Below are 20,030 nucleotides of genomic sequence, written 5' to 3'. Positions count from 1 at the left end.
TGTCCCCGCTATCACAGCTGCAACGGTCGTTGAGCTCCAGAAAATCCACACATGGAACTGGTTGACGAATGAAGATTTCAACAAGCGGTCCGGAGCACGCGAGTTTGTGGAGGAAGCTGTCAAGAAAGTCATCAAGAGGTACAAGTGATCACGCGGCAATACACACCGGATGCATACCTTACATTCTGTTGCCGAGGAATGTAAGGTACTATCTCTTTTGTTCTCGTCAAAAACTATGTTCGTGTGCTATGTTATGACTGCAACCCCGCGTAGGCTACTATGTAGTGGTGGTGTGTGAGCGACATTTGAATAGTTTCTGTAATATATGTGTGGATGTGAACGTACTTAGGCGTGACAACAGATATGTTTTTTATGTTTATCATTATTACTATGGTTTCATCGTTTGCATCACCCGTTTGCTGTTTCGAATGCGTCATGATGTTTTAAAACATGGCAAATGTAGTTCATCAGGCATGGTTAGCGAACGTCATTGTCGTTGTTCATTTGGACGTCTTGCTTCTTTTATTTCATCACTAACTTCACCAGCTAGCATGGTAGGTTTGATCATGTAGCCACAACCTTTGCTGCGGTTTATGCACGTTATGCCTTTTCCAACTTGTTTCCTATACATTGCACACAATACACTATGTGTCTCTAAACCGCGTCGTATTGTCATGGAAATATATGCCATGCAGAGTCATTACAAATACCATGGCATATTTTCAGTACAACTAACATGGCAGATACGGTACAAACAACATTGCAGATCCAGCATAATTAACATGACAGATACAGTACAACTAACATGGCAGATCCAGTACAACTGAAATGGCAGATGCAGTACAACTAGCATGGCATATTTAGTATAAAATAGCATGTCATATTTAGTATAAAATAGCATGGCAAACTAACTACACATAACATGGCAGATTAACTACACATAACATGACAGATTAAGTACCCATAACATGGCAACTGCATTTATCCACTCAATGAATTTTCCTTCCACTTCCGATGCCCCTCAAGAGTCATTCTCGCAATCTTAAAAAAATTCTCATCATCTAGGGTACAAAACAAAATGTCCACAAGGACCATGTCACGTCGGCCCAATTTTTGCTCATGGATTGCCCGCCCCTTTCTTTGTTTTCTTGTGTTCTGCTTGAATCTCCAATCTTGACTTGTACCTTATCTCTCTTGGACGACCCTTTGTGATGGAATGGGGTGGGTTCCTGACCTGGGTCTGCGTGCTTGCTATTCCAGATCCTATCTCCGAGTTTTCAGATGATGGCCCCGTGGATGAAGGCACACTTGATGTGCGGGGGAACCGATGTAAGGCTTCCTCAACTTTCCTCTTCTTGATCTCATCAATCTCTCTTTTCAGTGCCTTCCTGTGTTTTTCGCGACTCTCGCTGTCTCATCACTCTTGCACGCTTCATCAATTAGCTCAGCATAGTTCTTTGTCAGCACAACGTGCCTCACGGCTTTCATGGTTGACTCAGGTCTCTCGTCATGCACAGCCAGAATTGCATGTGTTGTCTGTGGCGCCAACGCGTCGTCAGCGTCCCAAGTCCATCGCCGCCTTATGAAATGGCGGGGCATCCGTGTCACAGTGTTCGTGTCCATTACTTTTAGTATGTGACAGCACACAATGTCGTCCTGTTCGAACTTGCAGCATTGGCAGTAGTACTCACCTTCGCCTATCGAGGCTTTGATGAAGTAGTTCCTTCCTTTGTCCGGGTCTTCAGGTTCTGAATCTAACATGCACAAAATAGAACACACCTTGAACGTATATTCGTCCACCTGGAAAGCAGTGAACATGCTGGCACGTTTTATTTCTTCCTGGAATCTGCAAGTTTTGTGTGTTTTCTGTTAAACTATCGTGCTTTTTTCTTGTACCACCTTATGTTGTCATGTAAATAGAAATACATTTTTGATTGAACATGGCAAACATAGTTCATTGAACATGGCAAATATAGTATGTTGAACATGGCAAATGCAGCACACTAGACATGGCAATTGTAGTACATTTTCAACTGGACATCGTCATTTTCCACGCCAACATTCCCCAATGGAAGCACATTGCATAAAACATGGCAACTGCCCTTTTATTTAAACATGGCATCTACAATTGGCTAAACATGGCAGTTGCATTTCAACAAACATGGCATATTCACTTTATTAAACATGGCAAGTGCATTTCAGTATATGTGTCGCCAATATAACATTTTTCCAGCTGACATTGGCACTTGCATGCCAACATGCCCCAATGGAAGCACAGTGTATTAAACATGGCAACTGCACTTCATTCAACAAGGAAATTGCACCCGAGTAAGCATGGCAAAACAGAATTTTCATTGAACATGGCAACTGCAGCTGAGTAAGCATGGCAAAACAGTATTTCATTAAACATGACAACTACATTGCACTCTATAAGGCACCTACTGCCTATGTGCTTTTTCTGCAAATAAGACTGTAACGCAACTGACTTACTTTTAAAGATCTTGTTGGTGTATATCTTGCTCATTTGCCTCTCCATCGGTAAATACGTTAGCAATTTTGGCTGCTTTAGTGCTGTGGTCGCTTCTTGCTGTAGCTCAGATCCCAGAATTTTTTGTTGTAAAGCTGTGTACTGCTTGGCAAATTGTAGCAATGAGTTGCCAGGGTTGATGTACCACTTCAAAACAGCATTGAACCCCTCGCTGCGTTGTGTAGTCTGCAGAAATAGGAAGAAGCACTGCATGAAGTAGGCCGACACCCAGTACATTCGCTTCTCCCACAGGTTAGCAAGTGTCTCGTTGTCTTGGACTTGATGTGTTTCAATCATGGCCATCCAGCTCCTTTCAAACTCCTCCACCGTCAAGCTGTGGTCCACGCACAGCTCGAATGCCTTGTGCAGCTCTGGACGGTCAGCAAAGAACGGTCCTAGCGTCTCCTCAGCCTTCTTTATAATGTGCCACCTGCAGTGCCTGTGCACTGCCAACGGAAAGACCTCCTCTATGCCTGCACGCATGCTGAAATCTTGGTCTATTATTATGTTCATCGGAGCAAGTCCATCCATGCACTCCAAGAAGGTCTTGAACAGCCAAACGTACCCATCTGTGTCTTCGTTCCGGACGAGCCCGCAGCCGAACTGCAACGACTGATTATGGTTATTTATTCCTATGAACGGAGCGCATGGCATCTTGTACATGTTGGTGAGGTATGTCGCGTCGAATGAAATGCAATCTCGGAAATGTTTGTAGGCTCTTCTTGCAGCACCATCCACCCAATACATGTTCCTGACACGGTCCTCATCGTCCAACCTTATCCTGTAGAAGAAATCTGGATCTTCCTTCACTTTCTCATCGAAGTAGGCAATTGTGGCCTCTATGTCTGCCAACTTGCTCTCTCTACGGTACTTGGCCTGTAGGTTTGTGACGTCAGCTGGTATGTACGACATGCTACTCAGTTTCCCCTTTTTGCTGTGGATGAGAGATAGTATCTGTACCATTCTTGATGGACCGACGTTACAATCATGTAGCAGCTTTACGAATTGCCTTTCGACGGGGGTGAACCCTCTGTGGGCGGTCAGAAATTTTACCAGGTCGAACTTCTTTATGAGTTGGTGGTTGTGCTCGTCAAAATACTCATTGACCACCCATTGTCCTCCATCTACATTTAGCTTACACCGGACGGGACACTCTATTTTGAGAATGATACCTCTCTTTCGTTCCGGAACGACAGGCGCAACACCTTTCCCCTTCTTGTTCCTCCGTGCCTTGTGGCACCTCATCTCACCTCTGCTGTACTCGTTAGTTTTCTTAATTTTTCTATGGTACTCGGTGTTGACCGCAAATCCATGGAACTTTGCATATGTTTGGTAGTATTCCTTTGCTTCTTCGAACGATTTAAATCTCTGCCCAATGTACGGTGGCTGAGGTACCATGATCTCTGATTGCCCACCATCTTTATCCCCTTGTGCGTCGTCGTCAGTTTCATCATTCACTTCAGTATCGGCGGCAGTTCCATCTACTTGAGTGTTGGCAGTGCTTGTGTTCAAAGGGGTGCTTGTCGGCATTGCTGGAATGATTGCCATTCCCGACTCTGACTCGAAATTGTTTGCGGCATGATTGTCTGCTGGCTGGTGGAATGCGTCTTCCGTGCGCTCAGAGCTCCCCGCAGTAGATGTCCCCGCGCCGCTGTTCACTGTAGTTGTAGGCCCTATAATAGAAAAAACAGGTACGAGATTAAGATTTTTGTTTGAATAACATGTGTATCGCAACGGATCACACCATCTTCGAGTGATTTGGCATGACATCATTTCAAACAGCAAGCCGTGAGGCTGCGCGTGGACATGTATGGCAGCTGTAGTTGTCCAGTCATAGCAGCTACTGTTTAACAAACATGGCAACTACTATTTTTTGCCTACCAATAACTACAAATAACAAATGTAGTGCTGTTTTTGTGGTTTAGTTTTTCTCCTTACCTTGTTGTGCTGCATTTGACCATCTTGTGTGGTCTGTGACACCAAAATGACGTGCTCCACCTGCCGTTTGTGAAGCTTGCCACGAGACGTTTGCCGGGTTACCACCAGCGTAATAACCTGTAAGCATAGTAGTGGTTGGTCAATTCATGGCAAATGCAGTTTGTGCTAGCACGGCATCTGCAGTTGCCCCTGATGTGGCAACTGCAGTTTTACTGGCATGGCAACTATAGGTGCATCGGTATGGCAACCGCAGTTGTTCCTTCATGGCAACTGCAGTTGCCATGGCATGGCAAATGTAGTTGCACTGGCATGGCAACTGCAGTTATTCCTCCATGGCAACTGCAGGTGTCTATGGATGGCAACTGCAGGTGTCTATGGATGGCAACAACAGTTTTCCAGGGATGACAAGTGTAGTTTTTAATTTATGGCAATTGTAGATGTCAACTATGCTCCTTCTGCTAATTGAGCATCCGCAACTTCACTTTTTTTATGGACTCACGTGTGTATGACGTCGATTGCAGGTACATGGGTGCTGCTTGATGCCACGTGCTGCATGAACGCTCTGCATTTTCACCCGTGATAACTCGTGAGTCCTTTTGCCAGTTTTTTTGCATGTTCATTTTTCACGTCCACAACAGCATGTGCTTTTTTTCGTTTTGCATTACCTTGATTAGCCATACTAGCTAGTTAAAGTTGGCTGCGCGCACATTTGTCAGTGTTAGCGCCTTGTGACTGAACTTGCCACGGGGGCTCCCTAAGAGTGTTTTGGTCATAAGAACCTGTGAAAAAATGAGAGTGTACGACATAAGTAGAATGTCATCTTCATCGTTGCGAAGATGGCAACTGTTCTCTTCTTTTGTTATCACGCATCATACCTACGCCTGCATAATGTTTTAGTAGTGGCAGCAACGGCCCTGTAGAAATGAGTTGACTGTACTCTGATGCATCCCAAGGGGGCGTTTCTGGCCTTTGAGAACCCCAAGCATCAGCGCCATCTTCGTGATTCATTCTTTCCGTGTCTCGCTTCTTTCCGATGTGCTCTCAATCACTGCATGAACAAGAAGGCATCAACAATCCACAAGAATTGTATTCTTCTGCTGCTTGCACATAGAAGATAGGGATGGCAAGCAACAGGTCAAAATAGGTGGCAGCTACTGACAACGAAAGGTGGCAACTGTCGTTATACACAAGTGGCAATTAATTTTTCCCAACCCCTTCATTCCAAAAATTGTCCTTCCTGTCCTTTTTTAGGGATTCCTACTCATCCATTTCATACGCAACTACCTGCGTCAATTATACTAGAAACTTAAGTTAAGCTCAACACGTAGATCACAAAACTACTGGATCTCAGAATTACTGGTGTTGCCACCCCCCTATAGCATGGATCCAGTACATGATCGGGGAGATTTTCAGCCTGAAGGATGAGAAGGATGAGATAGGGAGATTTTCACCTGATTTTAGCTGATCGTCTCTGAAGGGCTGGGTTGGAGTGGGGGGCTGGGGGTGGGGAGGGTTGGGGTGTGGTTTGCGGTGGGTTTGCCCTACGGATCTGCTCTAGTTGCCATGGCAACCAGAGAAGGCCGGCGACGGGGGTAGGGGTTCGAGAGGTGGGGGACGTTGGCGACAGTCGAGAGAGGCGATGGAGCGGAGGACGGGAACGGCTGGGTCATGCGGGCAGCGGGTCGTGTGGCCCGGACGGGGCAGTGCGGGCTGGGTTGCCACGCACCGAACGTGCGGGCCGTGGTTTTGTGCGCGTGGACGTGGTCGTGCGGGCCGGTTCCCGTCCATGCCACACAAGGTGTGCGGGTGGGTTCCCGTCCATGCCACACGTGTGGCAGTTATTCAGACCCAAACAAAAAACTAAAATTACTAAGCCTCTATTAGTCCGACCATTGAATGTCTAAACTTTATCCAAATCAGTCATTCTTTTTTCTTTTCTTCTTAATAAAGAAAAACACCAACTAAAATAAATACAAGGATCGAGCAAAAAAAAACTGATATTTTTCTACGGTACAAGGTATTACTCTAAAAGAAGGGAAATGAAAACAACAGGTTATAAAAAAAACTACTTCGCCAACAGATTATCAGCTATAAGTTTCAGCGTTCATTGGCATGTTACAGCACAGGACAGTTACACATCTGTATATTGAACTTCGCAGAAAAACAACAGGATCGAGTAGTATGCGGGAAAAAGAGTAAGACAAATGAACAGGGACATGACCATTCATTCAGTATCCATCAGGGCAAACGTGGCTATTCCTCCAGCTTCAAAACCGGTTTCTCTGAATGATCGTTGAGTTGGCTCTGCAGGTCTTCCTTCAGCATGTCGTCACAGCAGCCCTTAATCAGGACTTCCTTGAGTCCAACTAGATTCTTCAGGCCGGAAAACTTCACTGAAGATCCTTCGGAGCAGTAAGCCTTCAGCAGCTCAAGACTAGTCATTGTGTTTGTTCCAAAAGTAACATCTAAGCTGGAGCCGCAAGCAATCTCGAGGACCTTGGCCTCTCGATAAGTGTGCAACTCAAGCCCATTCTCTTTGACACAAAAGTGGAGCTTACTATCTTGGAGCAGCTTGATACGAAGAGCACATAGTTTGGGTAGACTCCCAGTGAGCTTTATGTCATCCTTTGTCAACATGTTCATCTCCAGATCCAACTTTCTCAGCTTGCTAAGCTGGTCGATCTCTAAACCTGGCAGCTTCTCGACAGGCCCATGCAGTTTGAGACTCTGCAATGCCTGCAAAGGTAGGGATATGCCAGCCAAACAACCTTGACTGTCCTTGTCCACGTGCACCGACAAGGATTCCAGATGAACATGACCTGAGATTGCAGATGAGAACTTCTCAATGTTTTTCTTGTTGATGCCAGACACTCCGAGCTTGCGCAATTGGGTGAGATCCTTGAGCTCTTTGAGGATGGCCTTCCCACCTGATGAGCCAATGTTGATAACTCCGAGCGTATGCAAGGCCGTCAGTTTATCAATCCCTCTAGGTACCATAACACCAACTAGGGGACGACGTCCACAGAGTTCGGATACTGAAAGGCATGGTGTTGATTGTTGCTCTGCTAGGAGGGAGGTGCCGGTACGAATGTACTGCAGCTTCTCTAGCTTACTGATTTTCTTTGGCAGTTTTACAATGGAGGTGCGTTTGACATCCAGGGTCTGGAGCTGCCTCAGGTCTCCTAAACAACTTGGCAAATGGTGGATCTCATGGCATCCTCGCAACGAGAGGAACTTGAGACGACGCAGCAGCTTCAGCATCCGCTCGAGATCAGCATCCTCTACACCCAATGCATCCTCTAGATCAAGCACCCTGAGCAGCTTCATGCTTTTGGAAACAAAGAATTCTTTCCACTTCCCAAACACCGTCAGCGACCGTAGCCTCGAGAAGTCCATGCTCTCAAACACGATCTTGTCCCTGTCCCAGCTCTCCCTTATGATGAGGTGACGCCCTGTGCGTTGCGTGGTCACGTCGCAGCAGCCCTCCAGCTCAAAGACAAGGTTCTCCTCCATCCGCCGTGATACAATGTACTCACGTATGAAGCCATTGACACGGCAGGAGATCATCCTTGTGTCACCCAACGCAGTGGTGACCGACTGTGGTGGCTGTTGGATTATGCTCAGATCGAGGAGCTTGGAGAAGAACATCTCCCCATTTTGCTCTGCTGATTTGTCTTCACTGTCCCTTGTGTAGCCCTCCGCGACCCACCGTCTCACCACACGCCTTCGCCGGACGCTTTGACCTCGAGGGAAAAGTGACATGTAGAAGATGCACGGCTTAAGGGAATCCGGGCAACTACGGAAGTACGAATACATCCATCCGAATAGACCACGTAGACTGTCGTACTCTGGGTTGGTCTCCAGTGTGTGCATGAATCTGTCATTGGTCAAACCTACAGTGTCCATTAGTGTGACTGTCTTCTTGGCCAATACACCGGCTATTGCAACTAGTACTTTGGGAAGCCCGCCACACTTGAGAATAAGTTCAAGTAGCTTTGGTTCTTCTTTGAGATCCTTCAAAGTGGACGATGAATTCTTCCTATTCGCCTGTTCAACCAATTTGAGAGATACCACTGTTAGTATATATGGTAAAGACTAGTTACGTTGGAATTTGACGTTTCACTTGCAAAATATAAGTGAGGCAGACACAAACACAATATATATATGTGACCAATTTAAGAGTATAATGTGAAAGCAAATGAAACTATTCATTAGAAGTGCCTAAATTCTGTACAAATGATAAAATGCCAGGGACATGGAAACGGGAAAGGTAAAGAAGGAATATTATATATATTCGTAAAAAAAAGGAGCATCACAGCATGTGAACTATTCGTTAAAAGCGACGGAATTATTCTAAATAAAGGAAAATGGATTTGCTAAAGCACATCTAGACGAGATTTAGTTATTACACATCTAACATCTCCACCACACGATTTGAGCACAAAGATTCATGTTTTTGGGCCCGTTTTTATGTTGTTTCTGTTTACACATGCGTGTATGGGTCATTGTCTCTTTTTTCAGCGTGTGTATATCTGTGTGGGTTAGGGGTTGCGTTACTTCTGATAGGCGCTGGTCCCTAGTGTGGTCCATGAAAAAAGGTTAGGTAATTGGAAAGGGAAGGAAGGAACGTACTTTTGCTACCAAAGGCACAACAACCCGACAAAACTGGAAAACATTTATGCAATATGTAGAACAATGTCGATGTCTCCAATAGTCTACAATCAACTTATATAGTAAATCTAAGATAGTATTCAGTGCTATGCTATGTCTTGATCTCCTAAGTAAGGGGGACCAAAGCTAATTGTTGCATGACGACCGAGTGACAATTGTAAGAACATGCATGCTGGACCAAAGCTAATTAAATAGGAGCTAAAACAGAGCGAAGTTTTTTACACACCTCCTGGTGGAAGAGATCAACGGCTGCATCGGCTTGAAGACCTTTGACATTAAAGACCAGGTCTTCCTTATCCACACAACATGTGGCAATGCTTGCTTCAGTTGTAATGGCAATAATAACACTTTGTGAAGATCTCGACAATAAGGCAGCTTTTATCAAGTCCCATTCTTCCTTGGACTGCAGATCATCAATAACTACGAGGCAGTGATGTTGTTCCAGAAGATCACGACACTCTTGAATGGGGTTTTTGCTTCTTATCGTGTCATTGGAAGCAGCCTCCTTGGCTTGAAATGATTCAGAATAAAAATCCAACAGTAAGCTCCGGGAGAAGTCCCTTAAATTGAACGGATGTGATACATCCACCCAACCATACTTTTCAAATAGGGTTGTCTTAAGGATTCTGTTGCAGAACAAGTTTCTGACAAGAGTTGATTTCCCAACACCAGCTATCCCCCATACGGATATAACATGGAAAGAGTTAAAACGGGCTTTGGTTGTGTACTGACAAAGCTCATTAATTTCTGACTCACGTCCAGTGATGGGGTACTTTTTCATCCAAGCAAGGGCTGCATCAATTCTAGAGGTGTGAATTGTATCAGGTCTCGCTTCATGCTCTGCTGATATCTCCTCAGCTTTAACTCCATCACCTTGAGACCCCTGAAAAAAGAACCAAATCAAATTGACGAGCACGAGGTAGGCCTCACAGGATAACATCTTAGAGTTTCAGGAAATAACAAGAAATAAATGATTCAAAATTGTAACCGGTCTACTTTTCCTAAAAAATGGAAAGGTGAACAATTTAGAGGATTTGATTAATTATTGGAAGAAAAAACATGGAATGTAAGGGGGAATGCAAAATAAAAATGAAATAGATGTAGGTAAACAAGCCCAGAGTTGGGTGTGCAAGTCCAACAATTTCATTAGAAGCCTATGGAAAGGAGTGCAAAGAGATGTTGGTGGAATCGATTTCATCCTCTTTCACTCACTTCGCTTCCTTTTTGCTTTCCCTAGCAACAATAGAGGGTTCATAGCTCCCATGGGGAGTGCAGGTATTAATTGTCATGCACGCTAACTTGCTTCACCTGGAGATGAGCCACAGTTTATCCCTTCTAAGCTATGGAAAGCTGTTATAAGCCAGTGCCATAGGCTATTGACATTTCATCAATTTTCACTTGAATGCCCGCATGACCAACTGAAAGTTGAGTTTTATTGTTGGAAATTTACTTTGTAGTTAGTTTCATCTATACTTCAAAACCTATGTACGGAAAGTTTATTCCCCAAACTGAAAGTTCATTTATTGTTTTAGTTAGAAGTGAATGGCCATGGTTGAAAGTTGAAGCTCTCGTTTGAATTGAAAGTTGAATTGGTCATCTCAATTTTTTATACTAATAAAGTTCATTTTCCTTTTTAGTTGGAACCAAATAACAAATAAAATCCACATGTATCAGTTCAATATGTGCCACCAACAAATTAGTGGTCAGTTTTATGACGTTCTGTGTTTACACGGCAAACTCTAAAGCATATTACACAAGGTATTTAAGTAATCAAGTAGTGATTCATTATTTCTATATCCTAGAACTACAGCTGTCCAACTTGGAAAGAACAAATGATGCAGACAAAATTTGTTTGCTACCTGGCGATGATAACAACAGTTTTCACAAAAAGAAAACCATGTCAATAGATTTTAGATACTTTTCTCTCATGATAACTTGATGATAGAATGTGTGCATCTGTGACTCTGATAATTAATATCAAAGTTGATGAGTAAAGAAGAAGTTAAGGCAAATATTTTTCTGAATGTAATTAACGATGTTCTAGGCTTTACCTCTGTGAAGGCATAAACCGAGTGCTCCGTGGAGAACTGCTTCAGCTCCAATACTTGGTATGAGTGCCCCACACAGACGCTTGCTATTTCGGATTGCTGAGTCGACACAATGATACAGCTGCCGTTCTTACTGCTGGGAATAAACATTCTGACAGCATCCCAGTCTACAATGGTGGACACATCTTCTAAGACGATGATGTACTTCTTGCTGTTGAGTTCCTCCATGAATGTCTCCAGATCGTCTTGAGTGGCCTCCATCATCTTTAGGACCCCTACACCGATGATTGACCCCGGTTCTTTGCAAGAGTTTGCATAGAACTGAACCCTCAAGCTCCGGATGAACTCGTGGGGGTTGAAAGGGTGGACGAGTTTGATCCAGGCACGGCAGGTGAAGTTTTGGCAAATTTCTGGATCATCGAACGCCTTCCTGATGATGGATAGCGTCCCAAGATCGCCGCCAGTCCCCCACACCGAGATCACCTGAAAACCGTTGTCTTTCTTGGTGATTAGCTGGGTGAGATCCCCATATTGCCGTTTCGCGATGTCCGTCGCCTCGACGAGCATGTGGAACGCCGTGGCGCCCATCGCGGCGCGGGCCGCTGCCGGCGGCTGCTGATGCACGACGACGGGCTTGGAGCCGGAGTCGCTGATGAGGCTGTAGCGCGCGTTCCTGGAGCTCACATCCTCCACCCGGATCTTGAGCTGCCGTATCTCGGCGATGGCCTCGTCGAGCGGCTGCCTGGCGGCCGACACGAAGGCCGGGAGCAGGCGGCGCCACCACTGGGACTTCTTGTCGAGGTGGAGGACGAACTCGATGCAGTCCTCCACGTCGTAGGCGAGCTCCCGGATCTGCCGCACCCAGGTCCTCACCACGATGTTCCTGGTGCGCTCGTCGTCGGCGAGCTTCAAGAAGGACTGCATCATCTGGAACTCACCAGTGATGAACACGAGGTCGCGCTGCGCGCTCTGCCGCAGCTTGGAGTCCTCCTCGATGGCCGACTGGGCCTTGGTCAACGCCCCCTCCACCACCGATTTGGCCAAGCCCACCGCGAGGTCCGCCATTGCTGCCGACTTGGTCGTCGCTCTCCTTGGGCTGGGTGATTGGCGTGGTGTGTGTGTATTCTACGAGCAGCAGATGTGCATCGACGGAGCAGGTTGAGATGACATTCTTATTGGGGAAGAAGAGTTGACTCGGAGTAGTCGCGTCCTTCCAAAATGCAAAAGGGCATATTTTTTTTTGAGACATGAAACCATGAAAAATGCCTGGCTGAACCAGAGATGGCCAAATGGGTAGGCCTGGCCTGTGCTAATCAGTAAGGCCAACTCGACCGCGCGACTCCAAACGGACGCCCGTTTTGATCGGATTCTGTCCGTTTGGATAGGGCAATGGGGTCGTGTTCGGACGTGTCCTGGGATGTGGTGGCCGTGCGCCCAGCGCGCGGACGCAGCCCCATTTTGTTCGCCTTCATTTTAAAAAAGAGCAACGTTTCAAATGCCAAGCCTAGTTCATGGCCAGCGGCCCTAGTTCACGCCGGCAATAGAGCCAGCGGCCTACACGTCCATCACCGGCAACACAGCCAGCGGCCGGCAACACAACCAACCTCTAAAATAAATAGTTGTCCTCGCCGGCAACACAGCCGGTCTCCAAAATGGATGTTTTTCTTGCCGGCACACAGCCAGCGGCCCAGCGGGCGGGGCGACACCCATGCCAGCCTCCAAAAAGAACGGCCACGGCCGATCGGACGACCTAGTTCAGGCCGTCGGCGTCGAGCATCTCCTTCTGCCTGGCCTCGAACCAGACCCTCGTCTTGTCGCTCATCTTGGACAAGTCCACGCTCATTATCGCAAGGGTCACCTCCTTTGCTTTGGTTGCGACATTGGTGGCCTTGATGTCGAGCTGCCTCTGCCTGGCCGAGACATTGGCCGCCTCGATGTCGAGCTGCCTTTGCCGGAACGCCTCCTCCATGTCAATCTTCCTCCTCTTGGCCGCCTCCTCCATCTCAAGCTTCTTCCTTTGAAGCTCTAGGTATTGCTTCATTTGCTCGTCCTTGCTTGGCCGCTTCTTCTCGTCCCTCATATCCTTTTAAGACATCATGCCATGCAAAGTGTCATGCAAGGCCATGGATGAGGCATCACGTATGTCGTCCACCTTGGAGTTGGTCTTGCCCCTCGGCCTCTTCAACGCCTCGCCATCTCCACCTCCGACATACTTGGCCGTCTTCTTGCCTCTCTTTCTTTGAAGTTCACGGTATTGATCCTTGAACTTGGGGCAATTGTCGATGATCATCCAACAATGCGTAAGAGTGAATGGCTTGTCATTGTCCCGGGCCTTAAATGCTTCCAAAGATTGAAATGCCTACACCACATGATCAACAATAATTGAACATGCAAACATATAAGAGGCCGAAGTCTCACATGGCCGTAGCAAGGAAAAGGGCTAGGAAAGGAGAGCATACCATGTCCCCAACGCCGAGATCACTCACGGGTTGTGCTTCAACGCTCTCAAATGCGGCGCAATACTTGTTACACTCTTGTTGGATGAACAACCACCTCTTTTGAATCGAGGTGATGCCACAGTTGCTTGTAATTTGGTAGGGCTCAAACATCTTCCTTTCATGAAAAGTTTTGTGGACTCTCGTCCAAAAAACAAGGCCCTTTTGTTGCGTGCTGGTCTTTGGATCTTGGCTAATCTCCATCCAACATTGGTAAATCAACTTGTCCTCATCTTGTGTATATGAACCCGTGCGAATGCTCTTCCTCCTCTTTTGTGTTTCCGCTCTTTGGGTGAGCTCGTCGATGAACAATGGCTCACCACCAATATCAATGTCATTGCTTTCTTCTTCATCGTCATCGTCCTCATGCCATGAGTCACCATGGTTGTAGTCAGCACGATCGTCGGCCTCTTCATCGGGAACGTACTGGGCGCGGCCATCCTGACTTTGGGTCTCGTCGGGGTCGTAGGCACGGCCGTGCCCACCCTCGTAGATCACATCCTTCATGAACTGGTTGTAGAAGGGGTCGTCGACCGGCGGCATTGGTGTTGGCATTCCGTCGAACAAGATGCGGGGGGACGACATGGTGCCCGTGCTTGCTTTCTTTGCATCTCGACGGACGGCGGGCCACCACTGTTGGACCCAGGCGTGACGTTGAGGTTGATGACGGCCGAGGGGTGCGGTGTGGACAGCGCGATCACGCCAAAGTCCGGCGGCCCCGAGAAACAGGTCTGGCCTTCGTGCCTTGGCGGGGGAAAGCCGGGCGACATGGGCGTGGTCTGCGACATCGGCGACTGGCAGTGCGACGGAGGCCGGGCGATTGACGAGTATGTGCTCGCCGGGCCGACGGTCGCTGCAGGGAAACCGGCGGGACGGCACATGCCAAGCATGAGGAGGGCGTGCGCTTTGTTAACGATGTCCTCCTTCTCGTTGACCGCGGCCTTACGCCGCGCGGCCTCCATTGCATCGCGCTCAGTGGCGAACTTGGGCGCGGCAGCATTGACCTTAACGATCGCTCTCCGGCCCCTCGTCTTCGCCGATTCCACGTCCAACTTGGCGATTTCCTCCGGCGTGCACTCCAACCGCGACTTCCTTGGCGCCTTGGCCGCCTTCTTCTTCACCTTTCTGGGCGGGTCGACGGCCAGGCCGCCGGAATTCGGCTGGGCATCGGCCATGGACAGGGGAGGGAGGGGGTGGCGGGAGGGACGTGGGAGGGTTTGCTGCAAATGGCGCCAAATGGATGGGCGGGGTTTTTTGCTTTGTGCCACCGACAGGCGGGCCAGGGGAGGACAAGTGCGCGCGTCCCGCCCGTCTGCGCGCTGTCCGTTTCACTCCAAAATTGGCGCAAACTTGGGCCGAGGATGGGTCGAAAGCGGACACAAAATGAACAAAAGTCTTTTTGCTCCCGCGCACTGGGCTGCCTGGTCTGTCCCTTTTATCCTAAACGGACGGGGCCAGACAGGATGGGGTCGCGCGGTGGAGTTGGCCTAAACTTGTCATGTCGTGTTGGCACGCGTGTTATGCTCTCAGGCCCGAGCACGGTTTATTTGCTAATCAGGCCGACCCGTTCGGCACACCAGGCATGTAGGCCCACATGTTATTTGGTCCGCCAGGCTGTTTTTTTTTGTTTTTTTGCCTAATGGGCAGTTTTTAGGCCATATATGTAAAAAAAGAAATGGGTTATGTCATGTCGGCCCGCATACCCATGGCCCAGGAATGGTCTCTGCTGTGCAATGTCAGGTCCATGTTGTGTCGTACTAGCGGGCCAGCCTGGCTGGAACAGACCAAATGGCCAGCTCAAGGCTAAACCGGCCGGCATTTGCGTCGGGCACGAGTTGTGCTATCATTGGCCCAAGTGAGATAGGCTCTATAGCAGCTGTTGAGTTCCTTTTTATACTACAGTGGTATACATAGAGAAATACACATGGATGTGGCCCATCATTGTTCCTGGGGCTAGCCCTTTTTTTTGAAAAGAAAGGTGGCTCGAAGCCAACCTTATATTTCAAAACACGCAACAACATGAATAAGAGTACGGTTACAAGAGCTTGCGAGGTGCACCAAGGTGCAAGGTGTCACGCCCAATATGCGACCCTATCCAAAAGGAACTCGAAGGTCCCACCAAGGATAGACCCGCATATTGAAACGCTTTTGCAAGGTGGATATCATTATATCAACATTACATAATAGATGGGGATACATACAAGAGGCATACAATGCCACACGAATACAACATCACAATACATAAGATCAACATCCGACTACGGATGAATCACAAACAGAAACTCAAATGACATCCACCCTGCTAGCCCAGGCTGCCGACCTGGAACCTATCCCCTGATCGCAGAAGCAGAAGAAGAACTCAACGCAAGCAAGCATCACTTTCGCGTCATGATCATCGCACAACCTGTACCTGCAACTGTTGTTGTAGTAATCTGTGAGCCACGAGGACTCAGCAATCCCATTACCATGGGTATCAAGACTAGCAAAGCTTAATAGGAAAGGAAGGGGTAAAGTGGTGAGGCTCCAGCAGCGACTAAGCATAATATGGTGGCTAACATACGCAAATAAGAGCGAGAAGAGAGCAAGCAGAACGGTCGTCAACTAGTAATGATCAAGAAGTGATCCTGAACTCCTACTTACGTCAAACATAACCCAGGAATCGTGTTCACTTCCCGGACTCCGCCGAGAAGAGACCATCACGGCTACACACGCGGTTGATGCGTTTTCATTTGGATCTGGTGTCAAGTTATCTACAACCGGACATTAACAAATTCCCATCTGCCTATAACCGCAGACACGGCTTTCGAAAGATTATACCCTGTAGGGGTGTCCCAACTTAGCCCATGACAAGCTCTCGCGATCAACGAAGGAATAGACCTTCTCCCAGGAAGACTCGGAATCCCGGTTTACAAGACATTTCGGCAATGGTAAAACAAGACCAACAAGACCGCCCGATGCGCCGACAATCCCGATAGGAGCTGCACATATCTCGTTCTCAGGGCAACACCGGATGAACACTACATACAACTAAAACCAGCCCTCGAGTTTCCCCGAGGTGGCGCTGCAAGTGGCTCTGGTTCGGACCAACACTTAGACAAGCACTGGCCCGAGGGGGCTATAATAAAGATGACCCTCGAGAGAGCGACTCCCAAGGGAAAAGTAGGTGGTGGTGAGGCAAATGGTAAAAGTCAATGTTGGGCCTTGCTGGAGGAGTTTTATTCAAAGCGAACTGTCAAGGGGGTCCCATAAATCACCCGACCGCGTAAGGAACGCAAAATCCGGGAACATAACACCGGTATGACGGAAACTAGGGCGGCAAGAGTGGAACAGAACACCAGGCAAAAGGCCAAGCCTTCCACCCTTTACCAAGTATATAGATGCATTAATAATATAAGAGATATTGTGATATCCCAACCAAAATCCTATCCACCATGGAGAAATCTTCAACTTCACCTGCAACTAGCAACGCTATAAGAGGGGCTGAGCAAAGCGGTAACATATCCAAACAACGGTTTGCGTAGGAAAGGTGTCAAAGGCTAGAGGTTCATGGCAATATGGGATGGCTTGATAAACAGGTAATAGGTAGCGCAGCATAGCGATAGAACAAAGCAACTAGCATAGCAATGATAGTAGTGAGATCCAGGGTAGCGGTCATCTTGCCTGAAATCCCACAAGGAAGAAGAACGAGTCCATGAAGAAGATGAAGCCACGAAGACGAACCAAGCGTAGACGAACGAATCCTCACGATCGCAACGAAAAGGAAACTATCGAAAAGAAGCACACAACATAGTAAACACACCACACATAGACAAGACATGATGCCCAACAAGCATGATGCATGACCAATCTATATGAAGCTACTCATGGCAAAAGATGATGCAAACAAGAGCAACCCATCAAGACAAGTTTAAATGAGGCTGGGAACAACATATAACAATTCTGGTAAGTCCTCATATGCATATTTCGAAGTTGGTCCAGATCTGAATAAACCTTATGTTCAAGTTGTTAAACATCAAGTTAAGATGCACAAAGATGATCTACACGAGATTCTAGTCAAGTTACATATAAAGTTCATTTAGTTCGGAGCTACGGCCTAGAAGATATGAGCAAAACAAGTTAAACATGGTATTGATGCAAAATACACTCAAACATCAAGCAAACACCTCAAAATAAGGATGCAACATGATAATATGAAGCTACATGCAAAATCAAGCAAGTTTTATATAGAGCACACTCAAAACGGAGCAACGGTTCAACACATGCACGCTATACAAGTCATAGCAACAATCTGTCCAAAACAACAACTAGGCATATTGCAAGCACCAAAACAACATGCTACAGGACCTCAACATGAAAACAAAAGGCATGTGCATAATGTACAGGTAAAGCATTACAAAACATGAACACTGAGCTATCACTAGAAATCACTAGAACATGCTCAAACACACATGGTAAGATTGCAAGTTATAACAATTTCAGACTTTGCAGAAAATAACATCACGATGCAATGTTTAGAGCTATCAAACAACATGTTACAGGAACTTATCATGGCAAACAAAGGCATTGCATGAATCTACTAATAGCATAGATCAAAAGTCCCTTACTGACCATAAGCCAAAAAGGATCAGAAAATATGATGGCACACACGTAAACATAGCAAGTTATTATACAGATTCAAACATGGCAGAAACAGAATTATGAAGGCATGTAAATGAGCTTGAGCAACTCACTACAGAGTAATACATGGCATGGCAAGGCAACCAACAGTAAGAAGACATATTTGTGAAGCTAAGCATGCCAATAGCAAGGTCATAGGGTGCATGGATCACTAGGAAAACACATGGAAACAACTGATCATAATGTTAACAGGCTGACATCAACATTATGAAGCAACTTTGAAGCAAGATATGAACAAGCTACAACAACCTATAAATGCAACCAGGAGCATGGATCGATAGAGGATGACATGTAGATCAAAACATGTTTATAGAACATCTCCAGATTATGCACAGAATGATTAGTAGCAACATGTTTATATAGCATCACGAATTAACAGATTCAGCCTAGCAAAATAGCAACATCATGAACACTACTTAACAAGCTCGATTCACTCACCACAAGTCATTGCATGACAAGATAAGCATAGCATCATCAAGAAGACATGTTTGTGTAACCAACCAAGTCAAGAACAAGTCCATAGCATGCAAGGATCAACTATAGCAAGCTTGGCCAAATTGAATAACACGTAAACAATCTGCCAGGAAACATTTTGAAGCAAAAGTAGAGCACTCAAATGACATGCTAGACTACTCCATAATTGCAAAAAAGGGCATGAATGGATAGATAATAACCACATGTTCAAAACACCCTTACTGAACTATCTCAAAATATGCATGGATCTCTCTGTAGCATCAAGTTTACATGTCATGAAAATAACAGCAGAGCAGGGACTAAAATCAGCAACATCACGATGCCTAGTTTGCATGCTTGTGCTAGTCACCACATTGATCATAAAAAATACATGGTAAGCACCTCTGTAAAGAAGACATGGCATAGTTCAAAACACATGAAGACATCAACCTCATAGGGTGCACACATCAATCATGGCAAAAATGACAAATGAGCTCGTTCTGATAACAGACAGCAGAAAACATTACGAAGCACTCTTACAACGATGATTCAGGCATCAAGATGACCTCAAATGAATATGATGCAATGGAATGAAATGATGTACTCGTCTAGACGAACAATTTGACATATTACACGCACGAAACGCATCTACGGATGCAGAGATACGATGGCATGAACATGGCATGAAAATTACAAAACTCTAGAACTTAGTGAAAACAGGGGCAACCTCAGGATCTGCACGGTTTACGAGGATCGCCAGAGTGGTTCGCCTGAGAAGAAGCAGACGACGGCCGGAGCTCGGGGGCTCTCCGGAGAAGGGCGGTTCGCCAGATCCGGCCCTCCGTGGCCGGATCTGGCCGGGGCGGAGGAGAGGAGGCGCGGGGGCGCGCGGCAGGGCGCGGCCCTCGCCGGAGCGGGCGGCGGACGCCGGCGAGGAGACAAGCGGCGGCGGGCGAGCGATGCGCGGCGTCGGGACAGATCTGGCCGGGGCGGCTCCGGTCGGGGTGGCTGGGGGCTGAGGGCGACGGGGCCAGCCCCTCGGACGCGCGCGGAGGCGGAGCCATGGCGCGGCGGCGGAGAGGAGGCGGCGGCCGGGCGCGAGGCTCGCCGGCGGCGAGGCGGACGAGCGCGGGCGCGCCGGGCGCGGAGGGGTGCGGTCGGGCCGGGCAACCGCGGCGGCGGCGGCGACTGGGCCCGCGGGGGCCGGGAGCGGGCCTCAGC

At 47.3% G+C, this 20,030-nt stretch overlaps 1 protein-coding gene across 1 annotated transcript; it reads right to left on the bottom strand.

Moving 5' to 3' along the window:
* Positions 1–6,418: 6,418 nt before the first annotated feature.
* Positions 6,419–12,362, bottom strand: LOC123091257 (disease resistance protein Pik-2). Its single transcript, XM_044512711.1, has 3 exons — positions 11,188–12,362; positions 9,363–10,019; positions 6,419–8,512 (listed from the first exon to the last, which is right to left on the bottom strand). Exons 1-3 carry the CDS (start codon positions 12,247–12,249, stop codon positions 6,719–6,721), a joined length of 3,513 nt encoding a protein of 1,170 aa, XP_044368646.1. The 5' UTR covers positions 12,250–12,362; the 3' UTR covers positions 6,419–6,718.
* Between the last annotated feature and the right edge of the window lie 7,668 nt (positions 12,363–20,030).

This window comes from Triticum aestivum, chromosome 4B, assembly GCF_018294505.1.
Source record: "Triticum aestivum cultivar Chinese Spring chromosome 4B, IWGSC CS RefSeq v2.1, whole genome shotgun sequence".
NCBI classification, from domain to species: Eukaryota; Viridiplantae; Streptophyta; class Magnoliopsida; order Poales; family Poaceae; genus Triticum; species Triticum aestivum.
This window is presented reverse-complemented; position numbering and strand designations above follow the sequence as displayed.

Excerpts from the sequence above, each read along its gene's own strand:
- LOC123091257 (XM_044512711.1), bottom strand. The coding sequence starts at position 12,249 with ATGGCGGACCTCGCGGTGGGCTTGGCCAAATCGGTGGTGGAGGGGGCG. Across the intron at positions 10,020-11,187 it reads CGGTTTATGCCTTCACAGAG|GGGTCTCAAGGTGATGGAGT; the intron begins GTAAAGCCTAGA and ends TTCTTTTTTCAG. Across the intron at positions 8,513-9,362 it reads TTGATCTCTTCCACCAGGAG|GCGAATAGGAAGAATTCATC; the intron begins GTGTGTAAAAAA and ends TTGGTTGAACAG.